The sequence below is a fragment of the Propithecus coquereli genome, unplaced genomic scaffold (assembly GCF_000956105.1).
Source record: "Propithecus coquereli isolate 6110/MARCELLA unplaced genomic scaffold, Pcoq_1.0 Scaffold351, whole genome shotgun sequence".
Classification (NCBI taxonomy): domain Eukaryota; kingdom Metazoa; phylum Chordata; class Mammalia; order Primates; family Indriidae; genus Propithecus; species Propithecus coquereli.
The window spans coordinates 2,293,102-2,313,306 of record NW_012149186.1 but is presented as its reverse complement, the minus strand read 5'-3'; the positions used below and the strand labels follow the sequence as shown (position 1 = coordinate 2,313,306).

Genomic DNA, 20,205 nt, shown 5'->3' with positions numbered 1-20,205 from the left:
TCACCACAACACTGTTTCCTAATTTTCACTACCATAAAAAATACAAATACTAATAAAGACTAATTAGATTATCATACAGCCACACACATGAGTATTGTGCAGTTTTTACAAAGAATGAGGCATCTCTATATTAACTATAGATATAGATGTCCTTAGGCTTCGATCCCCAACTACCATCCACAGAGCTCCACCGCCACCCCTAATCCCTATCCCATCTGTGGAAAATCTGCCTTCCATGAAACTTGGGGCGGCGGCCACACAGCAGGAGGTGAAAGGCAGGCGAACAAGAGAAGCTTCATCTGTACTTACAGTCTCCTGAGCTCTGTCTCCTGGTCCCCTCAATCCTCCCCACCATCACCACTCATGGAAAAATTGTCTTCCATGAAACTGGTCCCTGGTGCCAAAAAGATTGGAGGCCCCTGCCCTTAGGAATTCAAATGACTGAGGGATAAGGGAAAAGACTTTCTTTCATCCCTCTTGAGTTTTTATTTTTTCAAGAGAATTAAATCGTTTATTGATTACACATGGTAATGGTTGATATACAAGCTTCATTCCCATCTATAATTTTATCTGGTACCATTATTCAATTTAGATATATTGCATAGGATATGCCTATCCTTCTTGAGTTTTATACCCTGCATAAAGTTGTCTACTCAAAAGCTGAAACAAAAAAATGCCAAAGTTACATATTAAGTACCTTAAAATGTAACAATGGTATGTAGTTAGCTTTTCTGGAGTCCTTATCAGTTAAAGAATTATACTTACGGACGAAATACCATGTCTAGAATTTGCTTTGGTATTGATAAAAATGAAAACAACAGTGACTAGCCAGGTGGATTGGGGGCTCATGCCTATAATCCTAGCACTCTGGGAGACTGAGGTGGGAGGATCACTTGAACTCAGGAGTTCGAGAGCAGCCTAAGCAAGAGTGAGATCTCGTCTCTACTAAAAATAGAAAAATTAGCCAGGCGTGCTGGCAAGTGCCTGTAGTCCCAGCTACTGCAGAGACTGAGGCAGGAGGATCACTTGAGCCCAGAAGTTGCCATGAGCTAGGCTGACGCCACGGCACTCTAGCCCGGGCAACAGAGCAAGACTCTGTCTCTCAAAAAAAAAAAAAACAAAGATTGACTACAAATTTATGTTTATTAAAGCTGGAGATATATACAAATTTACACACAAAGATGTATACTTCTGTATAACTGTATGCTCCTCTGTAAATAATGACTTCACTTTCTTATAAGAAAGGTTGCTAATTAAACCAATGGCCAAAAGAGACCTCATAAAAAGACCCATACCGGGTTATACTATAGTACACTATCTCTAGTGATAGTGCTTAAAAATTGAAATACTAAAGCAGATAAATCCATCTTAATCCACATTAACAGAAGAGATCTGGATGAAGAGGTTAAAAATCTAACGCAAAATGGCAAATGTTTATCACATGATATTCTGAATAAATTTAAACAAAGCCTTGACTTCTAAGAAGTCTGTATGGATGACAACGTGGCTTCAGACATCAAACTCTTGAAATAGTTGAGGTAACTAGAAAGGTTTAATGGGAGTGGCAGGAGCTGCCATTATACGTATGCTGCCTTTAACTATCTGAGTGGCTGTCATGAGAAGAAGGAACAAACTTATTTAATGTGAGGAAATCATTCAAATTCAAAGCAACTGAAAGGACTGATGAACAAGAGCATTAAAGATCAACTAAATCTGTCCAACAAAGATGATGATGCCTATGAAGAGGGTATGCTCGCTCCCTTGTTATAAAATAAATATTTGATAAAATGAGAATAACTTCAGCTCGACAAAAAACACCATTAAGAGAATGCAGTCACAAGCCACAGACTTGAAGATAGTATCTACAACAAATATATCAGCTAAAGAAGCTACATCCAGAATATAAAAAGAACTCAGATTTCAATAAGAAAATAATTGCATTAAAAATGAACACTCCAGCCTGTAATTCCAGCACTCTGGGAGGCCGAGGCAGGCGGATCGTTTGAGCTCAGGAGTTCGAGACCAGCCTGAGCAAGAGCAAGACCCCGTCTCTACTAAAAATAGAGAAATTAGCCAGGCGACATGGCCCACGCCTGTAGTCCCAGCAACTCCAGAGGCTGAAGCAGGAGGATGGCTTGAGCCCAGGTGTTTGAGGTTGCTGTGAGCTAGGCTGATGCCACAGCACCCTACCCAGGGTAACAGCATGAGACTCTGTCTCAAAAAAAAGAGGAAAAATAATTTTTTAAAAAATTAGAAAAAAAAAAGATTTGAAAAGTAAAAAGTATTTAAAAGTTTTAAGCATTTCAATTGGTAATCTAAAATATTTTTATATTTTATAAAGTATATCTATGAAATGCAAGATTTACATGCAATTTTAAAGATAAAACAGTAAACTAAAAACAATTTTCAAAAGTACTACTTAGCTGGGCCCACTACACACAACAGTCCAAGTTTAATGTAACCTCCCCTCACCCGCATCAACACAGCCTGTGGAGAGCCTGACAACTGCCACAGCTTATAGGCACCCTGAGGTGCATGTCTGCTCCCTATGGCTTCCAGCTGAAGCCACCTCACCTCTAGCCTATGCTTGCAGCAGTAGGAAAACAGGAAACACACCACACACCCCAGCCACTCCTCAGTGGGCCTTGGGCCTCCCTTCCAGGTGGCAATTAGTTCTTCAAACTAGATACACATATGCAGGGCATGGTGGTGCCCAGTGGTGCATGCCTTTAGTCCCAGCTACTCAGGAGGCTGAGGTGGGAGGATTGCTTGAGCCCAGGAGGCCAGCCTGGGCAACATAGCAAGACCCTGTCTCTTAAGGGGAAAAAAAAAAAACTAGATACACATACCCCTGGAGGCACACATAGATCTTCCAAAACATGTATGTATAAATACATTTTAAGGAAATTCATTTCCACACCCCAATCTCAACATGTATTCTGGTCCAAAAACTGATTTGCCAACACACCTGAGGGATCAATCACTCCTACATTACAAATAATGCCATATCACTCACCTATCCCTAATCTTATTATGGTACATTTCTACAACTCTGGCATGACATATAAAGAAAGAATGCAACAGATTGCTGGTTTCTGTGCTTCATAATTAAGTAACTCATGCCTGGGTAACAAATCCTTTCATGTAAGGTGGTTTCCATTAATTGCTTTCCACAAAATTGAAAAGACCCAATAAACTGGTTCATTATTAAAACTAACTTTTTATTACCTCATGATTTCTGGCACTTAAGAATTCAAATAGAAACTGCTAGCACTCTGGGAGGTCAAGGCAGGAGGATCACTTGAGCTCAGGAGTTCTGAGACCAGCCTGAGGAAGGGTAAGACCCCGTCTCTACTAAAAATAGAAAAATTAGCCAGGCATGGGGGTGTGTGCCTGTGGTCCCAGCTACCTGGGAGGCTGAGGCAAGAGAATCGCTTGAGCCCAGGAATTTGAGGTTGCAATGAGCTATGATCATGCCACTGCACTGTAGCCAGGGGCAACAGAGCAAGACTTTGTCTTTAAAAAAAAAAAAAAAGGAACTGTTATAACAAAACTCTTTCCATTCTTATTGTCAATTTATGATTTCTCAATATTTACATGTATTAAAAAATAAGAATAGAATTGATGACAAAACCTTTGTTCCAAAATCTTTTCTTATTCTAGCAATATTTATCCACATATAAACTAACTGAAAAACTCCCATCTCTTAAAAGGTACGTTTCCAATAAATTTTACCTTTAATATGTATTGCATTCATATTGCTTGATCAATTATGCACTAATAATTGTGGTCACCATGTAGGCCCCAATAATTTTTTAAATAGTTGAGAGCATTATAGTGACAGAAAATTCTTAGAGTTTAAATCCAAATGCATATATATATTTTCATGCCAAGAATTATGAAAAGGATGTCCACTAAAGACTAAACGAATACTATATTCATTAGAATAAAATTCTAAAGGGGAAGTTGGATAGAAATACAATTTCAAAAAGAAAAAGGAGTGTTGTAAATCTTCTGGCTATTAAAGAAGAGCTTGTTCTCATATTTTTTTAATGTATGAAAGTGAACAGCAAGTAATTATGGCATTTGCAAGCAAGAAAGTAAGTATGATAAAGGATAGGACAACAGCTACCTTGAGGGTGAGGAAGGCGGAAGGGATGCATGCAAGAGCTTCTGAACTGGCTGGCACAGTTCTATTTCATAACCTACATGGTGGTTACAGGAGTGTTGCTCTTATAATAATTTACTAAGCTAGACATATTTTGTGTGGTGCTCTGTGTGTTTTATTTTACAATATAAAAGTTAAAAGAAATCACTATGATACAAAAATTGCATGTTTTATTTTAAAATGGCAATATTTATAGGAAATTATATTCTTTGCAAGTATTTAAATTTAAGATGAATATTTTCATGACCAGCAATCCCACACCTAGGTATTCATTCAAGAGAAATGATGACATATGTCTACACAAATACCTAAATGTGAATGTTTATAATAGCAGCTTCATTCATAATTGCCAAAAACTGGAAACAATCCAAATGGCCTTCACCTAGCAAATGGATCATGGTACTTATATACAATGGAATACTACTCAGCAATAAAAAGGAATGGGGCCGGGCGTGGTGGCTCACGTCTGTAATCCTAGCACTCTGGGAGGCCGAGGCGGGTGGATCGCTTGAACTCAGGAGTTCGAGAGCAGCCTAAGCAAGAGTGAGATCTCGTCTCTACTAAAAATAGAAAAATTAGCCAGGCGTGGTGGCAAGTGCCTGTAGTCCCAGCTACTGCAGAGACTGAGGCAGGAGGATCACTTGAGCCCAGAAGTTGCCATGAGCTAGGCTGACGCCACGGCACTCTAGCCCGGGCAACAGAGCAAGACTCTGTCTCTCAAAAAAAAAAAAAACAAAGATTGACTACAAATTTATGTTTATTAAAGCTGGAGATATATACAAATTTACACACAAAGATGTATACTTCTGTATAACTGTATGCTCCTCTGTAAATAATGACTTCACTTTCTTATAAGAAAGGTTGCTAATTAAACCAATGGCCAAAAGAGACCTCATAAAAAGACCCATACCGGGTTATACTATAGTACACTATCTCTAGTGATAGTGCTTAAAAATTGAAATACTAAAGCAGATAAATCCATCTTAATCCACATTAACAGAAGAGATCTGGATGAAGAGGTTAAAAATCTAACGCAAAATGGCAAATGTTTATCACATGATATTCTGAATAAATTTAAACAAAGCCTTGACTTCTAAGAAGTCTGTATGGATGACAACGTGGCTTCAGACATCAAACTCTTGAAATAGTTGAGGTAACTAGAAAGGTTTAATGGGAGTGGCAGGAGCTGCCATTATACGTATGCTGCCTTTAACTATCTGAGTGGCTGTCATGAGAAGAAGGAACAAACTTATTTAATGTGAGGAAATCATTCAAATTCAAAGCAACTGAAAGGACTGATGAACAAGAGCATTAAAGATCAACTAAATCTGTCCAACAAAGATGATGATGCCTATGAAGAGGGTATGCTCGCTCCCTTGTTATAAAATAAATATTTGATAAAATGAGAATAACTTCAGCTCGACAAAAAACACCATTAAGAGAATGCAGTCACAAGCCACAGACTTGAAGATAGTATCTACAACAAATATATCAGCTAAAGAAGCTACATCCAGAATATAAAAAGAACTCAGATTTCAATAAGAAAATAATTGCATTAAAAATGAACACTCCAGCCTGTAATTCCAGCACTCTGGGAGGCCGAGGCAGGCGGATCGTTTGAGCTCAGGAGTTCGAGACCAGCCTGAGCAAGAGCAAGACCCCGTCTCTACTAAAAATAGAAAGAAATTAATCGGACAACTAAAANTATATAGAAAAAATTAGCTGGGCATGGTGGCGCATGCCTGTAGTCCCAGCTGCCTGGGAGGCTGAGGCAGAAGGATTGCTTGAGCCCAGGAGTTTGAGGTTGCTGTGAGCTAGGCTGACGCCACGGCACTCGCTCTAGCCCAGGCAAAAGAGTGAGACTCTGTCTCAAAAAAAAAAAAAAAAAAAAAATGAAAAGGAATGGGACTGCTGACATGCAAAAGCATGTGATACTCTTAAAAGCATTATGCTAAATGAAAGAAAACAGATTTTAAAAGTCTACACACTATATGATCCCATGTATATGACATTATGAAAAGACAAAACTATGGGGACAGAAAATAGATCAGAGGAAGCCAAGGGTTAGAGGTGGAAAGAAGGGACTGACCGTGAAGAAGCATAAGAGAACTTTTTAAGGTGATGGTGACGGAAATAGTCTATATCTCAAGGGTGGTGCAGTGGTTACATAACTGCAGACATTCCCATAGAACCCTACAATGTTTTTTCTCAGATATTGTACCAGATATCGTACCAGATATCTTCCATTTGTCCTTCTAGATCCTCTCTCCAACTTGACCTCAGCCCCAGGAGGCTGATCTGTATCAAAAGGTTTCCTTACTCTCAGGCTTCCATTGGGTTCTACCCAGGAGGAATTCCAGCAGGACAAAGAAAAGGAGGAGAGTTAGGCTCCAGTATTTTATCCCTCCAGGCTCTTCAACAAGAGGACACTGCTCCTCTTAAGGAGACCTTCCCTGCACAGCCCAGGTAATCCCTTGCCCTTTGGGCCTGGGTGATAACAGGGCTAGGGCACCATCCCTTGTGGTTTTCCTACATTCATCCCACACCTTTGTAAACAGCCCCTTTATAAACAAATCCTCGTATCACTCTAATTTGGGCATGCCACCTGTTTCCAGTTGGGACCATGACTGATACAACCATGAACTTCAAATATATATGACAGAGGGTAAAATGTATGAAATGGGAGACAGTTTTGAAAACTTTTCAGGTGATGTGTGAACCAAAAAGGTTTATAACCACAACTTCAGGAAAATGTGGTGCCAAAGCCACGACTCTCATCTGCTTCTCTGGGTCATGATCCAAAATATAAACACAGCTTGTCCTATACTGTGGAGTACCTTCTCCTTCACTCTAATACTCATAATGTACCTGTCATGATCCAAAATATAAAACACAGCTTGTCACCTACCTTCTCCTACACTCTAATTCTCATAATGGACCTGTCATGATCCAAAATATAAAACACAGCTTGTCACCTACCTTCTCCTACACTCTAATTCTCATATCTGTATTTCTTTCCCACATGAGTACCCAGGTCTCAGTCATCAGCATAACCCAACATGCACATACCTGGGGTTCATTCTATTACTTCCCTGCCCCAGCTGACACTTGACTAAAGGTGCCTCTTCTCCTGCAGCCCTTCCTACCATCTCAGAGCAGGATGGTTTGGGGTCACTGGCACGCTGACTCTCCAGATTATTCCTTCGACCTATTATAAAAGCCCCTTCTTTTGTGTCTTGTCCCATCTAGCTAGTTACCATCTTCCTAATATCTATCATCCAACAACCTCTTATTCACCCTTCATTTACTTACACTACATTTATAGTCTACTCTCCAGTTTTGCTATCATACAAATTCCAACCCTTTGACCTCCCAGTTCTTTAACCTTATCTCATCATCGACAATCTTCTCCCACCCACATTCCACCTCATATACCAGTTTCCAGTTTCATCTAGAAATCTGTCATGCCCTAAAACACTTCACCTCTTAAATACTAAAATCAGATAACCCACTGCCTACAACCATGCAATGTGCTTATTCCAGTACTCTTATTCTTGAGTTTTATTTAACAAGACTCTCAATATACTGCCTCTCTTCTCTCCTTTCTACTATCTATCAGCCTTGTCTGGGTGCTAAACTGTTTAAATTCCACAATCCATCACCTCAATCACTCTCTGGGCAATATCCTAAATTCTCTTCCTTCTCTATCTCTTCATTCCACATGCTAACAAAATGCCAACTGAGCAGAATTCTAATTATCCTATTCTACATTCTGTGCAGATTCTGGATAACGGAGCCTACTAAAGGTGGGGGAAAACCATACTCACAATGGGTAGATTAGTGACCATGAGTTTTTAGTAATATCAACTTCAACTAAGGCCCCAATAGTGTCCAGAAATTCTACTTTCTCTCTAGACAGCCTGCTCTTCCAAATTAGGTTAACATCTGTCTGAACCCTTTCCTGCTCCCTTCAATCCCCCAAGTTACCCTGCCCTTCTTTCTCCCTTTCAGAAATAACCTCTTCTGTCACTTTATGAAAAAAATTTAAAAAGCTTTCAGCCATAAACCGCTTTATCTTCCAACCTCCCACTAAGCTCACATTTTTCTCCACCTTTCCTCCTATCCAGGAAACGCAGCATCTCTTCTTTCAAGACCACTCTCTCCTGTGCTTTGGATCTCATGCCTCAAGACTCTTCCAGGCATTAAACCTTCCAGAACCCCTCATATCCCTCTAGCTGCCCTTTTTCTTCTCTCCTTCAAACTTCTAACAAGTTGTAAACACTTGCTATCCCCATTTCCTCACTCCTCAGACCACTCCAATCCAAGATGCAAATTCAGTGGCTGCTTTGCAGTCCTCCTTTTAGTTGACTTTGCAGCAGCATTTTGATTCAGTTGATCCTTTCTGTAACACTTTCCTGCTGGCTTCTATAACAAATCATTTCTTTGATTTCCCTCTAGCAGCTCTGCCTGCTCTTATTTAATTTCCTATTCTAGTTTCTTCTTCTTCTCTCTATCCATTAGTATTGGAAGTTCTTCACAGCACAGTCCTAGTACTTTTTCCACCTACACTCTCCTCAATGACTTCATCTAATCCTACATTTTTTTTTTTTTCTTTTGAGACAGAGTCTTGCTCTGATGCCCTAGATAGAGTGCAGTAGTGTCATCATAGCTCACTGCAACCTCAAAGTCCTAGGCTCAAGCGATCCTCTTGTCTCAGCCTCCCAAGTAGCTGGGACTAGAGGCACACGCCACCACATCCGGCTGATTTTTCTATTTTTTGTAGAGACGGGGTCTCGGTTTTGCTCAGGCTGGTCTCAAACTCCTGAGCTCAAGCAATCTTCCCACCTCATCCTCCAGAGTGCCAGGATTACAGGCGTAAATCACTGCAACCAGCCCTAATTCTATATTTTCAAATAACATCTTATACTGAATTTCAATTTTATCATTTCTAATCAAGACTTATCTCAGCTTCATCCCAGCAAATCGGCCACTTAAACATATCTCACAAACATCTCAAAGCCAATGTTCCCAAAACCGAACTCAAACTTTTCATCAAAATGTTCCCTACCTCAGTAAATGACACTACCGTCTGCTCAGTTGCTTATGTGACATACCTAGGAATCACTTTTTTTTTTTAAGACAGAGTCTCGCTCTGTTGCCCAGGCTAGAGTGCCCTGGCATCAGCCTAGCTCACAGCAACCTCAAATTCCTGGGCTCCAGCGATCCTTCTGCCTCAGCCTCCCGAGTAGCTGGGACTACAGGCACCCGCTACTCAGCACCAACCCCAGCTAATCTTTTTGTTTCTATTTTTAGTTGCCTGGCAATTTTTTCTATTTTTAGTAAAGATGGGGTCTGGGTCTTGCTCTTGCTCAGGCTGGTCTTTAATTCCTGAGCTCAAGTGATCCTCCCACCTCGGCCTCCCAGAGTGCTAGGATTACAGGCGTGAACCACCACACCTGGTCCCTGGAATCACTCTTGATGTCTCCTTCTTCCTCATCATTCATGTCACCAAGCTCTGCCACTTTCATCCTTTCTCAATGCACCAACATGTTGCAGGTTAGCCTTGCCTACAATGTCAGCCTAGCCTACAAACTCCCACCCCCAGACCAGGTGAATAAGCCTATTACACACTCCCACAGACCCTGTATTTTTCCAAATTTTCAGCACATTCATTATTCTTTATTGTCTTCCCCACCAGAATGTGAAAAAGACTGAGTCCATCTTGTTCATAGACACTAAAATAATAACTGGATGGTTGCAAACAAAGTATCCCCCAGACTTTCCTATGAACAAATTCATTTTCCTCTACCATCAGGAGTCTACAAAAGTTGAGAACCATTTCCTAAAGGCACAAGGGCTGGACCAGAAAAATTCATGAAGTATCATCGGACTCTAAAATTCTAAAAGTATCCATGTGGAAAATGCTCTGAAAAGCATAAAATCTTATATAAACGTATTGTCATTGTGTTTAAAGCTGGTTATTCATCATGACCAATAGAAGTCAACAGCTCTCTATTCCTAGAGAGCAACGACTATATTTACAGTTTTCATATATTACCCCATGGCTGGTATTCAACCTGGATCTGAGGAGAAAGCTGTTGGTGGTCTCCCATGCTTTTATTAATGCTCAAACCTTGAGAATGATCATCCTTTTACTCAGAAAATCTTTTATAAGTAGAATTTCTGCTTTAAAACAAAATGAATTTATTTAAAATTATAGTGCCCCTTTCAGAATATGCATATTGTTTAATTTCCATTTGTATACACACACAAAAAAATTAAAAAGTGGAAGATATTATCTGTAAAATTAAAGTCAGCTTTATTCAGTAATATTAAGAATAGTTTGGCCATCATTCTTATTAAAAAGAAAATAACTTAGAGACAAGAAGGAATCCATAATTTATCCCTTGTAAAAATAACTTATTTCCAACATCAAGAGAAAACTGATCTTATGTGGACAGTCTCTTTTAAATATATAGCTTTGAATATGACAAAATTAATCTCATTCATATCAGCATACAGCAGCACTGTACGAAAAAGAACACTTTGGATGTTTCACAGAGCTTTCACTTAATAGTTCAAGTTATTCAACCTCTGAACTGTGCTTTACCCTCTATATAATGGGAATAAAGCTTGCTTTACTGGGTTGTGATTAAGGATCAACTGGTATGTAAAAGTAGGAACTTAAATTTTTAAGTCTCTTATCCACTTCTCTTAAAAAGCAGCTGATTTGAGGTATAACTTAAATATATTCTATACAACAAATATATTCAACAAATAAAGGCAAGTAACTCTTGCTGATATTATCCTTTCAGCATCTTTAAAAATAATCCTCCTTAATCACCTGTACTTTATCCAACAAGTAGATGACAATCTCATCTCAGGTCACAAGTTCTTGGCCTACTTTAAGCTTTCAGTAACAGAACAATTCATTTATTTCCCTTTCTAAACATCACCTTCAGTTCTAAATCAAAGTTCATAATTTCCTGACAAAACCATCCCTCTAACTTACATAAATACTCATTATAGCTTTAAGCAAATGAAAAAAATTTATTGGCTACAAAACTAGTCACGCAAATTAAGAGCCTATGCTGTAGTTATTTCAATATTTGGCAGGGTACATAGACTGAATCCCAGCTGGCTGGCAAAGTGTAACAAGCAGAAATATAAGTCTTTGCACACTTTAGTCCAGATTAAAAACCCGTAGCAGACAGCAAAAAGACAGAAAATGGAAGTAGCCTCACATAAAGGGCAAGAGAAGCCTTCTTTTACATCTAATACACACTGCCCTGGATTCCAAACTTTAAAGAATAAAAGATCTCTTAGAAGGGTGAACTTTTAGCTCCAGCTAACAGTCATTCTTAAGTGGCACATCTGGCCAAGAACTCAATGGCTTTAATAGCAACTGCAATCGGAATCTTTTGTTTTTAAATTTATAGATTAAATAGGGAAGTGTTTGCAGATGAAAATAAAAATCCTGAATTTGCTTTAAAACAATCTGGGGGTAAAGGATGGGAGGTGGAGAGAGTGTGAAACCGACGAAACAAGATTTGCCATATACTAACAACTGTTGAGTACATGAGGTTCTTATACTATTTTATTTTTGTATGTCTGAAAAATTTCATCATAAAAGTTTTCTTGTTATTGTTTAAATTAAGGATTAGAACATTTCTGCAACTCAACCCTTCCCTATAGTATTCAGTCAGTCTATAATCTTGCTTCTGGTTCCCTTATCCATCAAAAGCATCTGTTTGGAAAATGGCAACCATTACTTTTATCATGACCTCATCCCTAGTTTCCTCTTCAAATGAGCCACAATTTTTTTCAAAAGTACTAAAGAGAAAGAATTTTAATAGTGTCAAAGGATTTACCATATATTTCCCTACAGAGAAAGAGATGCACTTAAAAACATAATGCCAGGACAAATGATATGGTGATTCTGAGCTTGGATAAGCCCTTTTCACTGATGTGATATAATTCTACGGCAAAAAATGGTATGAAAGAACAGGGATATTCTATTGGAAGGATACAACAGAACTTAACCCGTGCACTTTAAACAAATTATTGATAAAATTGCTAACAGGTTCTTAAATAAAATGCCTGAACATGACTTGCAAAAGACTGCTAAGGTTTCTGACACCCAAGTAAGTACACAAGTGCTTGTATTTGGAGAAAAAAATTCAAAACTTTATCATTCTCAGAAAGGCCCCTAAAGAAAAAAGTTAGGAACCACTTAAGATTTATAGACCTGTTTTATCAAAAACTTAGGTTTGGGTTTCTAAATTTCAACTAAAACTACAAGGCTTTCCAAGAGAGAAAAGGCAATCACAATCTGACAGACATAATGTAAGAAAAGAGTCTAGACACAAGGGAAATGTCCAAAATGTAAAGGAGGGAGTCTTTAAAAAAAAAAAAAAAATCATAAAATACAAAAGCATTCCCACAAATATAACCAACATACAAATTAATAAATGGTTCATAAGAATAACTAATTTGCACACATTAGGGAAAGGATAAGACTGCTATGAAAATTAAATACACTTCTACCACTAACAAGAGTACAAATAAATAAATAAAAATTAAAAGCAAAATTACATGCACTTCCTCAAAGTTTGCTTCTTATCCTACAGGGAACTGCCCTGTCAGGGTTGTTGCAGCTCTGGGTGGCCAAGGAAGAGGAGGAAAAAAAGAAATATTCACAGTGCTACACCACTCCCTTCTCACTATGGGTCCCTTCTGTGAAGGAGGAAGAGGGAATCACCTATTTATCTGTTTTAGTATCCATTTTCTCCTCACAAACCCATGATAATGGAGTTTGGATTCACAGTATCAGTACCAGAACTACAATCTGGCTACATTAGACTGGGACGCTATTATCTCATTCTACCAAAAAACTGTTTTTCCAGGTCCCCACCAACCAACTTCCAACAGCAGTTTGGACATATATAGAGAAATATCATCAGCAAAGCTACATGAGCAATTGCTGCCTATATTTAACTTCCACATTCCTATTCCCCCTTACCTAAACATTCATTCTTATTAATACCCTCTGCCACCAGGTCCTCTGCCTGCCAATGACACCCGATTCCCCAAAAGACAACACATAGTGAAGCCAGTGTCAGCCTTCCTTGAGCACCTCCACCACCTGCCCAGCTTCACCTTCCTCCAGCCTACTTGCCCCACATTGTAGATTAACTGCCTGGAAACAAGAAATGGCAGTAAAAACACTAGATAACTCAAGTGGAACTGCATTCCCAGTCTCACACAGTGGTCTGACAAACAGTAGGTGCTCAATAACACTGAAAATCAACAAATGAATCTTGTTCCAATTTTGCCACTAGCTGACCTTGGACACTTAACCTCTGTGAGCCTCATCTATAAAATGAGGAGAACTAAGTTAAAATTGATTTTAACTCAAAAGTCCTATGATTATAATACATTTTTAGGAGCTGACCTGGCAACAGTTTTATGTTGTTCTTTTTAACGAAAATTTAAACTAGCCTTAACTCATAAACAATGTTTTAGGAGAAATGTGGGCAAAGCAGTAAGGACAGCCAAATTAGAATTAACCCAGAGGATCAAGGGAATGACAATAACAGCTGGCTCATCCTCTCATCCAAGGGTGAGAAAAAAGTAAAAAATGCTCAGCATTTTTAGTAAAACTATGCAAGGCACAGCCCATTGTACTATTTGATGTGCCTCATATTAAGCCTCCAATTCCTCTTAAGTGCTAGGAAAGTTTTCACTTTGCTTCCTTTCAAAACATGAGATCTATATAACCTTTCATTATTGCTAAACTTTGCCAAGTCGTCAAGAACCAACGTTTATTTTCATTATATTCATAGTGCCATCCTAATCCTACTGCTGCTGGGTGGCTCCTGCCCCACCTCTACCCTGCCACCTTCAATCTTAGCTCTTCAGTCTTTTAGTTAATTGCACCTTCACCATTATCATTTATCAAACCCCTTACAGAAGTGAGTGGGGGGTATTAACTAACAAAATATTGTTTTAGACAAGAATACTAGACCTCATATTTACAAATTTACATACAAGTTTTGTGGATTAAAATCTATCAATACAAGTTGCTATTAGCCCCAGACTTCAAACTAATCTCAATTTGCAGTAAGTTCAATTCTTTACTGTCTCCACTCAATACTTCCTTAATCTTTCTGAACTCGTTTTGGAGAAAAGTTCTAACATTCCTACCTAATCCTCACTGTAAACGCTCATCTCATTTTCATTATCAGTAATCATCCAAATCTCAACAGTAATAGAAATGAGATACTGTGTAATTCCAACACAACAAAAAGAGATGTTTGTTATTGGAATTGAGGTTAGGGATTTATAAAAGACTGTTCCCAAAATGTACCCTGGGTAATAGTCTAGAAATATTAATATCCAAGTTGTTTAAATTTCGACACCCAATTGGTTTCTTTAAAATTCTTTTTTTTTTTTTTTTTTTTTTGAGACAGAGTCTCACTCTTTTCCCCGGGCTAGAGTGAGTGCCCTGGCGTCAGCCTAGCTCACAGCAACCTCAAACTCCTGGGCTCAAGTGATCCTTCTGCCTCAGCCTCCCGAGTAGCTGGGATTACAGGCATGCGCCACCATGCCCGGCTAATATTTTCTATATATTTTTAGTTGTCTGATTAATTTCTTTCTATTTTTAGTAGAGACGAGGTCTCGCTCTTGCTCAGGCTGGTTTCGAACTCCTGAGCTCAAACAATCCGCCCGCCTCGGCCTCCCAGAGTGCTAGGATTACAGCTGTGAGCCACCCCGCCACCGCGTCCGCCGGTTTCTTTAAAATTCTTCAATCTCTTTTACAAAACTATCAATAGTCCTCAACCATAAATGCAGAAAGAAAACACAAGTTATATATATTTTAGAATTTAAATCATTTAAATAAATTGCTTGTACAAAGCCTTCTTGGCTCAGAATAAAGAAAATCAAAACTTACCTGAAGTCATTAATTTAGCACAGCTACTTATGCTTGCATCATCTTCTAAGATTCGGTTTGTGCTCTTTTCTTTCCCAAGCAAAGTATCCTCCAAAGGTAAGCATTTATCAGATACAACACTGTCTTCACCCACCACATGACTGCTTTTGCTATTAGCTTCAAGTACTGAAGTGACTTCTTCCAGCTGAGCAGCTTCACTAGATTCTGAATAAGAGGAACCCTTAACCTGGGCTAAATTCTTTGAAGAAACTGGTAGGGACTCATCATCACTATCAAATCCAAAAGGATCTCCAGTATTTTCTTCTTCCACTTTAGGTTTTTTCGGAATTTCTTGGATATCTGGTTTGAAATTGGGTCGCTTCTGCCCTAATTTAGCCATAAATGTGGTCTCTCCCCATTTTGTGCTAAGGGTTGTCCGTTTGTTGGAAAAGACTTCATCAAATTTTGAACTGCCATTTCCTCCTTTCCTACTGTATGTTTTCCCAAATCTGGATGTCATTTTGACACCTGTTTCATATTCTCTGTGAAAAAAAATTTAAGGAAATATATAATCATAAATACTTAACAAGTGTTAAACACTACATATAAAAATAAGAAACCAGGGATTCTCCCCTATATGACTTTTTGACATTCACTATTCAAACCTTTAAAAATGATTAAATAAGTATGAGGAAGGGGATAAAGAGGCTCATTTTCTACTCTATATGCTTCCACATGTCAACTTTTTTTTTTACAGTGAGTACATATTCATACACTCCTTACAAAGTAAAAAAACGACAAACCAATTTATAATACAACATCCATAAAATGAACTTATAATGAAACATGTTTTTGAAGTTCCAAACGAATCAACTATTCTAATAAACATTTTCACCTTAAAAAAATAATCTGAATTGGGTAATTACCCCTAATTTAAAATTTTAAGCACCAAATGTTAATTTTTTTCAGGATCGCAGGAATGTCAAATAGTTGACTAAATTTAGCTCTTTGAAATTTCACAGCACTTATGAGAAAAAAGGTCAGAAAAATGGTGCTATTTTCTTATGTAGTACAACTTACAGCTTTTAACCCAACCTTGAAGATTCTGATTCTTGGTGTAATATAATCTGGACTGTGATTTAAAAAATATTCCTTAGGTGGTCATTTCCCAAGCGCAAGAAACCATCCTTATTCTCCCTTCCTTGTCCCTATAGTGCTGTGCTCATTTGCTGAGTTACATTTTCTGGAGCTGGTGAACTCCAGCATATCACCCAGTTCCATGGATTACTACAGGAATAGAAGCAAGCAACCTTTATTTTCCTCTCCAATTTATAAATGACCAATCAATTCATCTGACTTATCTGATTATTACCACATAATAATCAGGTAAGACAAAAAATTTTTCAGGGCAGTAAATCAAGAGTTAAACATTTTTAAAAACAAGTTAAACAGTACTTTCTGAACACTATCAATCCTTATCCATTTCTTACACTCTGACTGACAGTTTAAATATCAATACATCAAATACAACTAAAAAAAATGAACAATCGTCTAGTGGCTTGAAAAACTTCATTATTTTGAAACTTACAACAATTGAAGTAATACTTGACCTATACTTTTGAATATGTTTTCATCTATACTTTTAATGTTTTCCCTTTATTAACTTAAATTCTTACAACTTACAATGAATCATTGTCCAAATTAGTTTTATGTATACTCCGTGGAGAATTCCCCCTGCCCCATGTTCAGTAAGAAGCCAATTCTAATTTGACAAAAAAATACAGTCATCATACACATCTGTGCTACCAGAAAATAGTTTTCCTGAGGGAGATTTATCTCCCTTTCTACTGTAGATCTAACGCATTTTATTGTCTTTCTTGTTAAGTATAACCTAAACAAAACTACACTAGGCAGCTACCAGGACAACAAAATAAATTCATTCTCTTCATTCCTTCAAGGATGTAAAGTAGAGATCTGCAGACCTATATATACATATACACCAACAAAGCTGGACTATTTTGGATACATTTACGTGGTAATCATCTAAAAATGCTGACTAAAGGCCAAACCAAAAATCTAGACTTGAGCTCCTTTAAGCGAACGTCAGAAAAACTCGGAAAAATGGTCCTAGAATCATAAAGCATTCACTGTTAAAAGTTTAAAGTCTGCAGATGAATATCTGATACTAAGGAGTTAATTATTTTAAGTCTGGTAAGAAAATTTGTTTATCAAAAAAGAGTCCATGCCTTTTACAAATATATACTGAAATATCGATGAAATAACGTCAGCAATTTTCCAACATCAAGGAATGGGAAGTGTATAGATGAAATAAGCTTGGTTAGGAGTTAATAACTGCTGAATCCAAACGATGGGTACATGGGAATTCATTATATAATATTCCCTACTTTTGATTGTCTTTATCGTTTCCCACAATGTCTTTTTTAAAAAGTCAGCAGACTTTTAAAATGGCATTATCTAAGCGTAAAGTACTAATAAACTCGAAAACAAGTGTGCAGACATATTTGACATTATATTTTAAGTACACAAGCTATCTTGCCTGATCAGGCTTCGAACTCCCAAAACCGTCCTAACTAAAAAGGAAAGAATGATTCACGACTAGATCTTTTCAGTCGTTACGCCTCTGCCTCAGCCCAAAGTCAGGTCGAATTTTGAGGAAAGTGAGCTGGGGTTATTACAGACAAAAAAAGCCTTCGCACTTAACTTCCACCCAAAGCTAGCGTCTCCCCAGTTTCCAGGGGCTTTAAGGGCGAAATTTAACCACCCAGAAATCCTCATCTGGGGGCGGCCGGTGAGCCAGGAGGCAGTGGAAGAGGAGGGCCCCTCGGGCTGGAAGCTCACGCAACTTTTCTCCTCCCTACCCCCACCGCCCAAGAAAGGGATATTGCTTTCGACGCCCCGGAAGCCTCTGCCACCGAATCCCTAGGGCACTGCAAGGCCCCGGTGGCGGCCAGGGGCGGAGGAAACCACGGGAAAGAACTCTGGGCTGAAATCAACACACTTGACTGGGTTTGGGGAGGGAAGTCAATCAGTAGCCGCCCGAAAAAGAACTCAAAAAAAGGAAAATACAAGAGGAAAAAAGAGTTCTTCAGTTCGTCCCCCTGCCCAACTTCCTCAGAGGCCGGGTGGGCAAGGCAGTGAGACTTCCATCGCCCCCTCCAGCTCCCTGGCTCCCCTACCCTCCTTGGCTCGCACCCGGCCTAGGCAGCCGCCCGACACCTCACTTACCCTCGGCGCCTGGCGGGTGCTTTGGCCACGGGCCGCCTCCGCCTCTCCCGCTCCCAACGGCCCACGGGCGGACGCGGGAGCCCCGCGCCGGAGAGCAGGACCGGCTGGAGCGCCAAGGGAGGCAAGGGGCTCCGCTTTCGGTAAATAGGAAGCCCGCTGGAGGGGGGGAGGAGCGGCGGCCCCGCAACTTCCCTCCCCGCCTCGAGCGCCGCCGGCCGGGCCCGGGCCTAGCCCTCCCTGGCCGCCGCCGCCGCCGGAGCTGGTGCCGGAGCCCGCTACGTGCCCCCACTGGGCCGCCACCGCCTCCTACGCCGCCGCTTCCGCCAGTGAATGGTCAGCGCTGGAGTTTGAACAGGGCCCTGAACCATCTCAACGCCATTTGCGCTCCCGGCCCCCACCTCCTTCCTCCAACAGCCGCTCGCTCCGTCACTCCGCTTCCCACAGGCCCCGCGCGGCCGCCCGACCCCGCAGCCAATCGCGCGGCCGCTTACTCAAACCGCCGCGCAGGCGCCGCGCTCCGCATGCTCCGGCGCCCGCCATTGGCCCAGCCGCGGGGCCCGACGGGAGTTGTAGTCCCGGTCCTCGAGGTCGTGGTGCTGAGAACCTGGAGGGGGACAGGGCGGCGGGCGGCGAGGTGGCCTCGGGCCTCGCCCGCCTAGGCTCGGGAGCCGCGTCCAGCTCCCGGCTCCGCTGGGAGACGCAGGTGCCGCGAGGGTGGGCGGTGGGCGCAGTGCAGGCAGCTGTATCAATCGTTTCCCCTCCAGGGACCCGCCGGTGTCTGGGGACCCTGGGTTGTGCAGCTGCGCGGGGCCTGCAGGGGCCGCAGCCCGGGAGCAGGAAGGCGGGGAGCTTGCGGCTCAGGGCCTCCCTCGACCCGGCATGACCGGTCCTGGCCTGGAGCAGATAACAACGGCAGGAACGCAGAGGCGCGGGACGCCGAACACCCGACCGCCGCGGCCGCGATTGGTGTCTGCCCCGGCGTTTTTTGCGCCCCACCCCCAACCCTTCGGTCCTCACCCTGGAGTTCTTCCGTCTGCCCCTCACCCGTTAAAAGTGACCCCGAGAATATTGGATGGTGTTAAGGATTTATCATTAACCTTGTTAGGTGTGATAACGGTAATGTGATCATTAAAAACCATGCTAAAGTTTTGACATAAAATGATCTGGTGTCTGGAATTTACTTTAGAATACGCCTAGGAAAACTGGGGAGTGGGGGGGCAGTGGAGAATAAAGCTGGAGGAATGTTTTTCATTGTTGACGAAGCGTGATGCGAACACTTGCGCTAATCCTATCAGTCTCTCTACTTGTATATCTGAAATTTTCCATAATAAAAAGTTTAAATAAATGAACCGGTGATTGCCTTTGGGGAGGACAGGGAGCTGGCGGATGATGGAAGGCAAGAGTATTTCTTTTTCCCTGCATACCCTTTTGAGGTTTTTTTACATGTCAGTGTATTACCTAATTCAGAAAATTGGGAAGTTGTTTTTTTTTTAAGGCTTCAATGGGAAAACAGTATTCTAGATCCCCCTAAGAGAGGTGTATGATTTATCGGACTCAGGCAGTCCTGCTGTTAGGCAGTTAATGGAGACCCACCTGGGAAATTAGAAAACTACTAATTGCTTTCAGTGAAAAGCTCGCCCCTTCTTCCACAAATGGATAATTTGTTGGGTTTTGGTTTTTTTTTTTTTTTAACTCTTGAAGTAAAACAGCACACAAATGGATAATTTCTTTTGAATACACCCAGAAGTTACCAAACTCCCTCGAATATAATCGGAAACCTCCGAATAAACAAAAAATAGTCCAGAGACCTTGCAGCCCTTCCCAAGAGATTAAGATGGATTTTAGCGTGGTTGAATTG

General features: G+C 40.4%; 1 protein-coding gene across 1 annotated transcript in view; it reads right to left on the bottom strand.

Annotated features, from left to right (window-relative positions):
- WAPAL (wings apart-like homolog (Drosophila)) overlaps positions 1 to 18,806 on the bottom strand; it is a 106,843-nt gene extending 88,037 nt beyond the window's left edge. The window contains exons 1-2 of the mRNA XM_012651256.1: positions 18,348 to 18,806; positions 15,123 to 15,643 (exon numbers count right to left, since the gene is read on the bottom strand). Coding sequence (XP_012506710.1) covers positions 15,123 to 15,621 — 499 coding nt within the window. The 5' untranslated portion in view covers positions 15,622 to 15,643; positions 18,348 to 18,806. The remainder of the gene's footprint in view (positions 1 to 15,122; positions 15,644 to 18,347) is intronic.
- Positions 18,807 to 20,205: the final 1,399 nt, after the last annotated feature.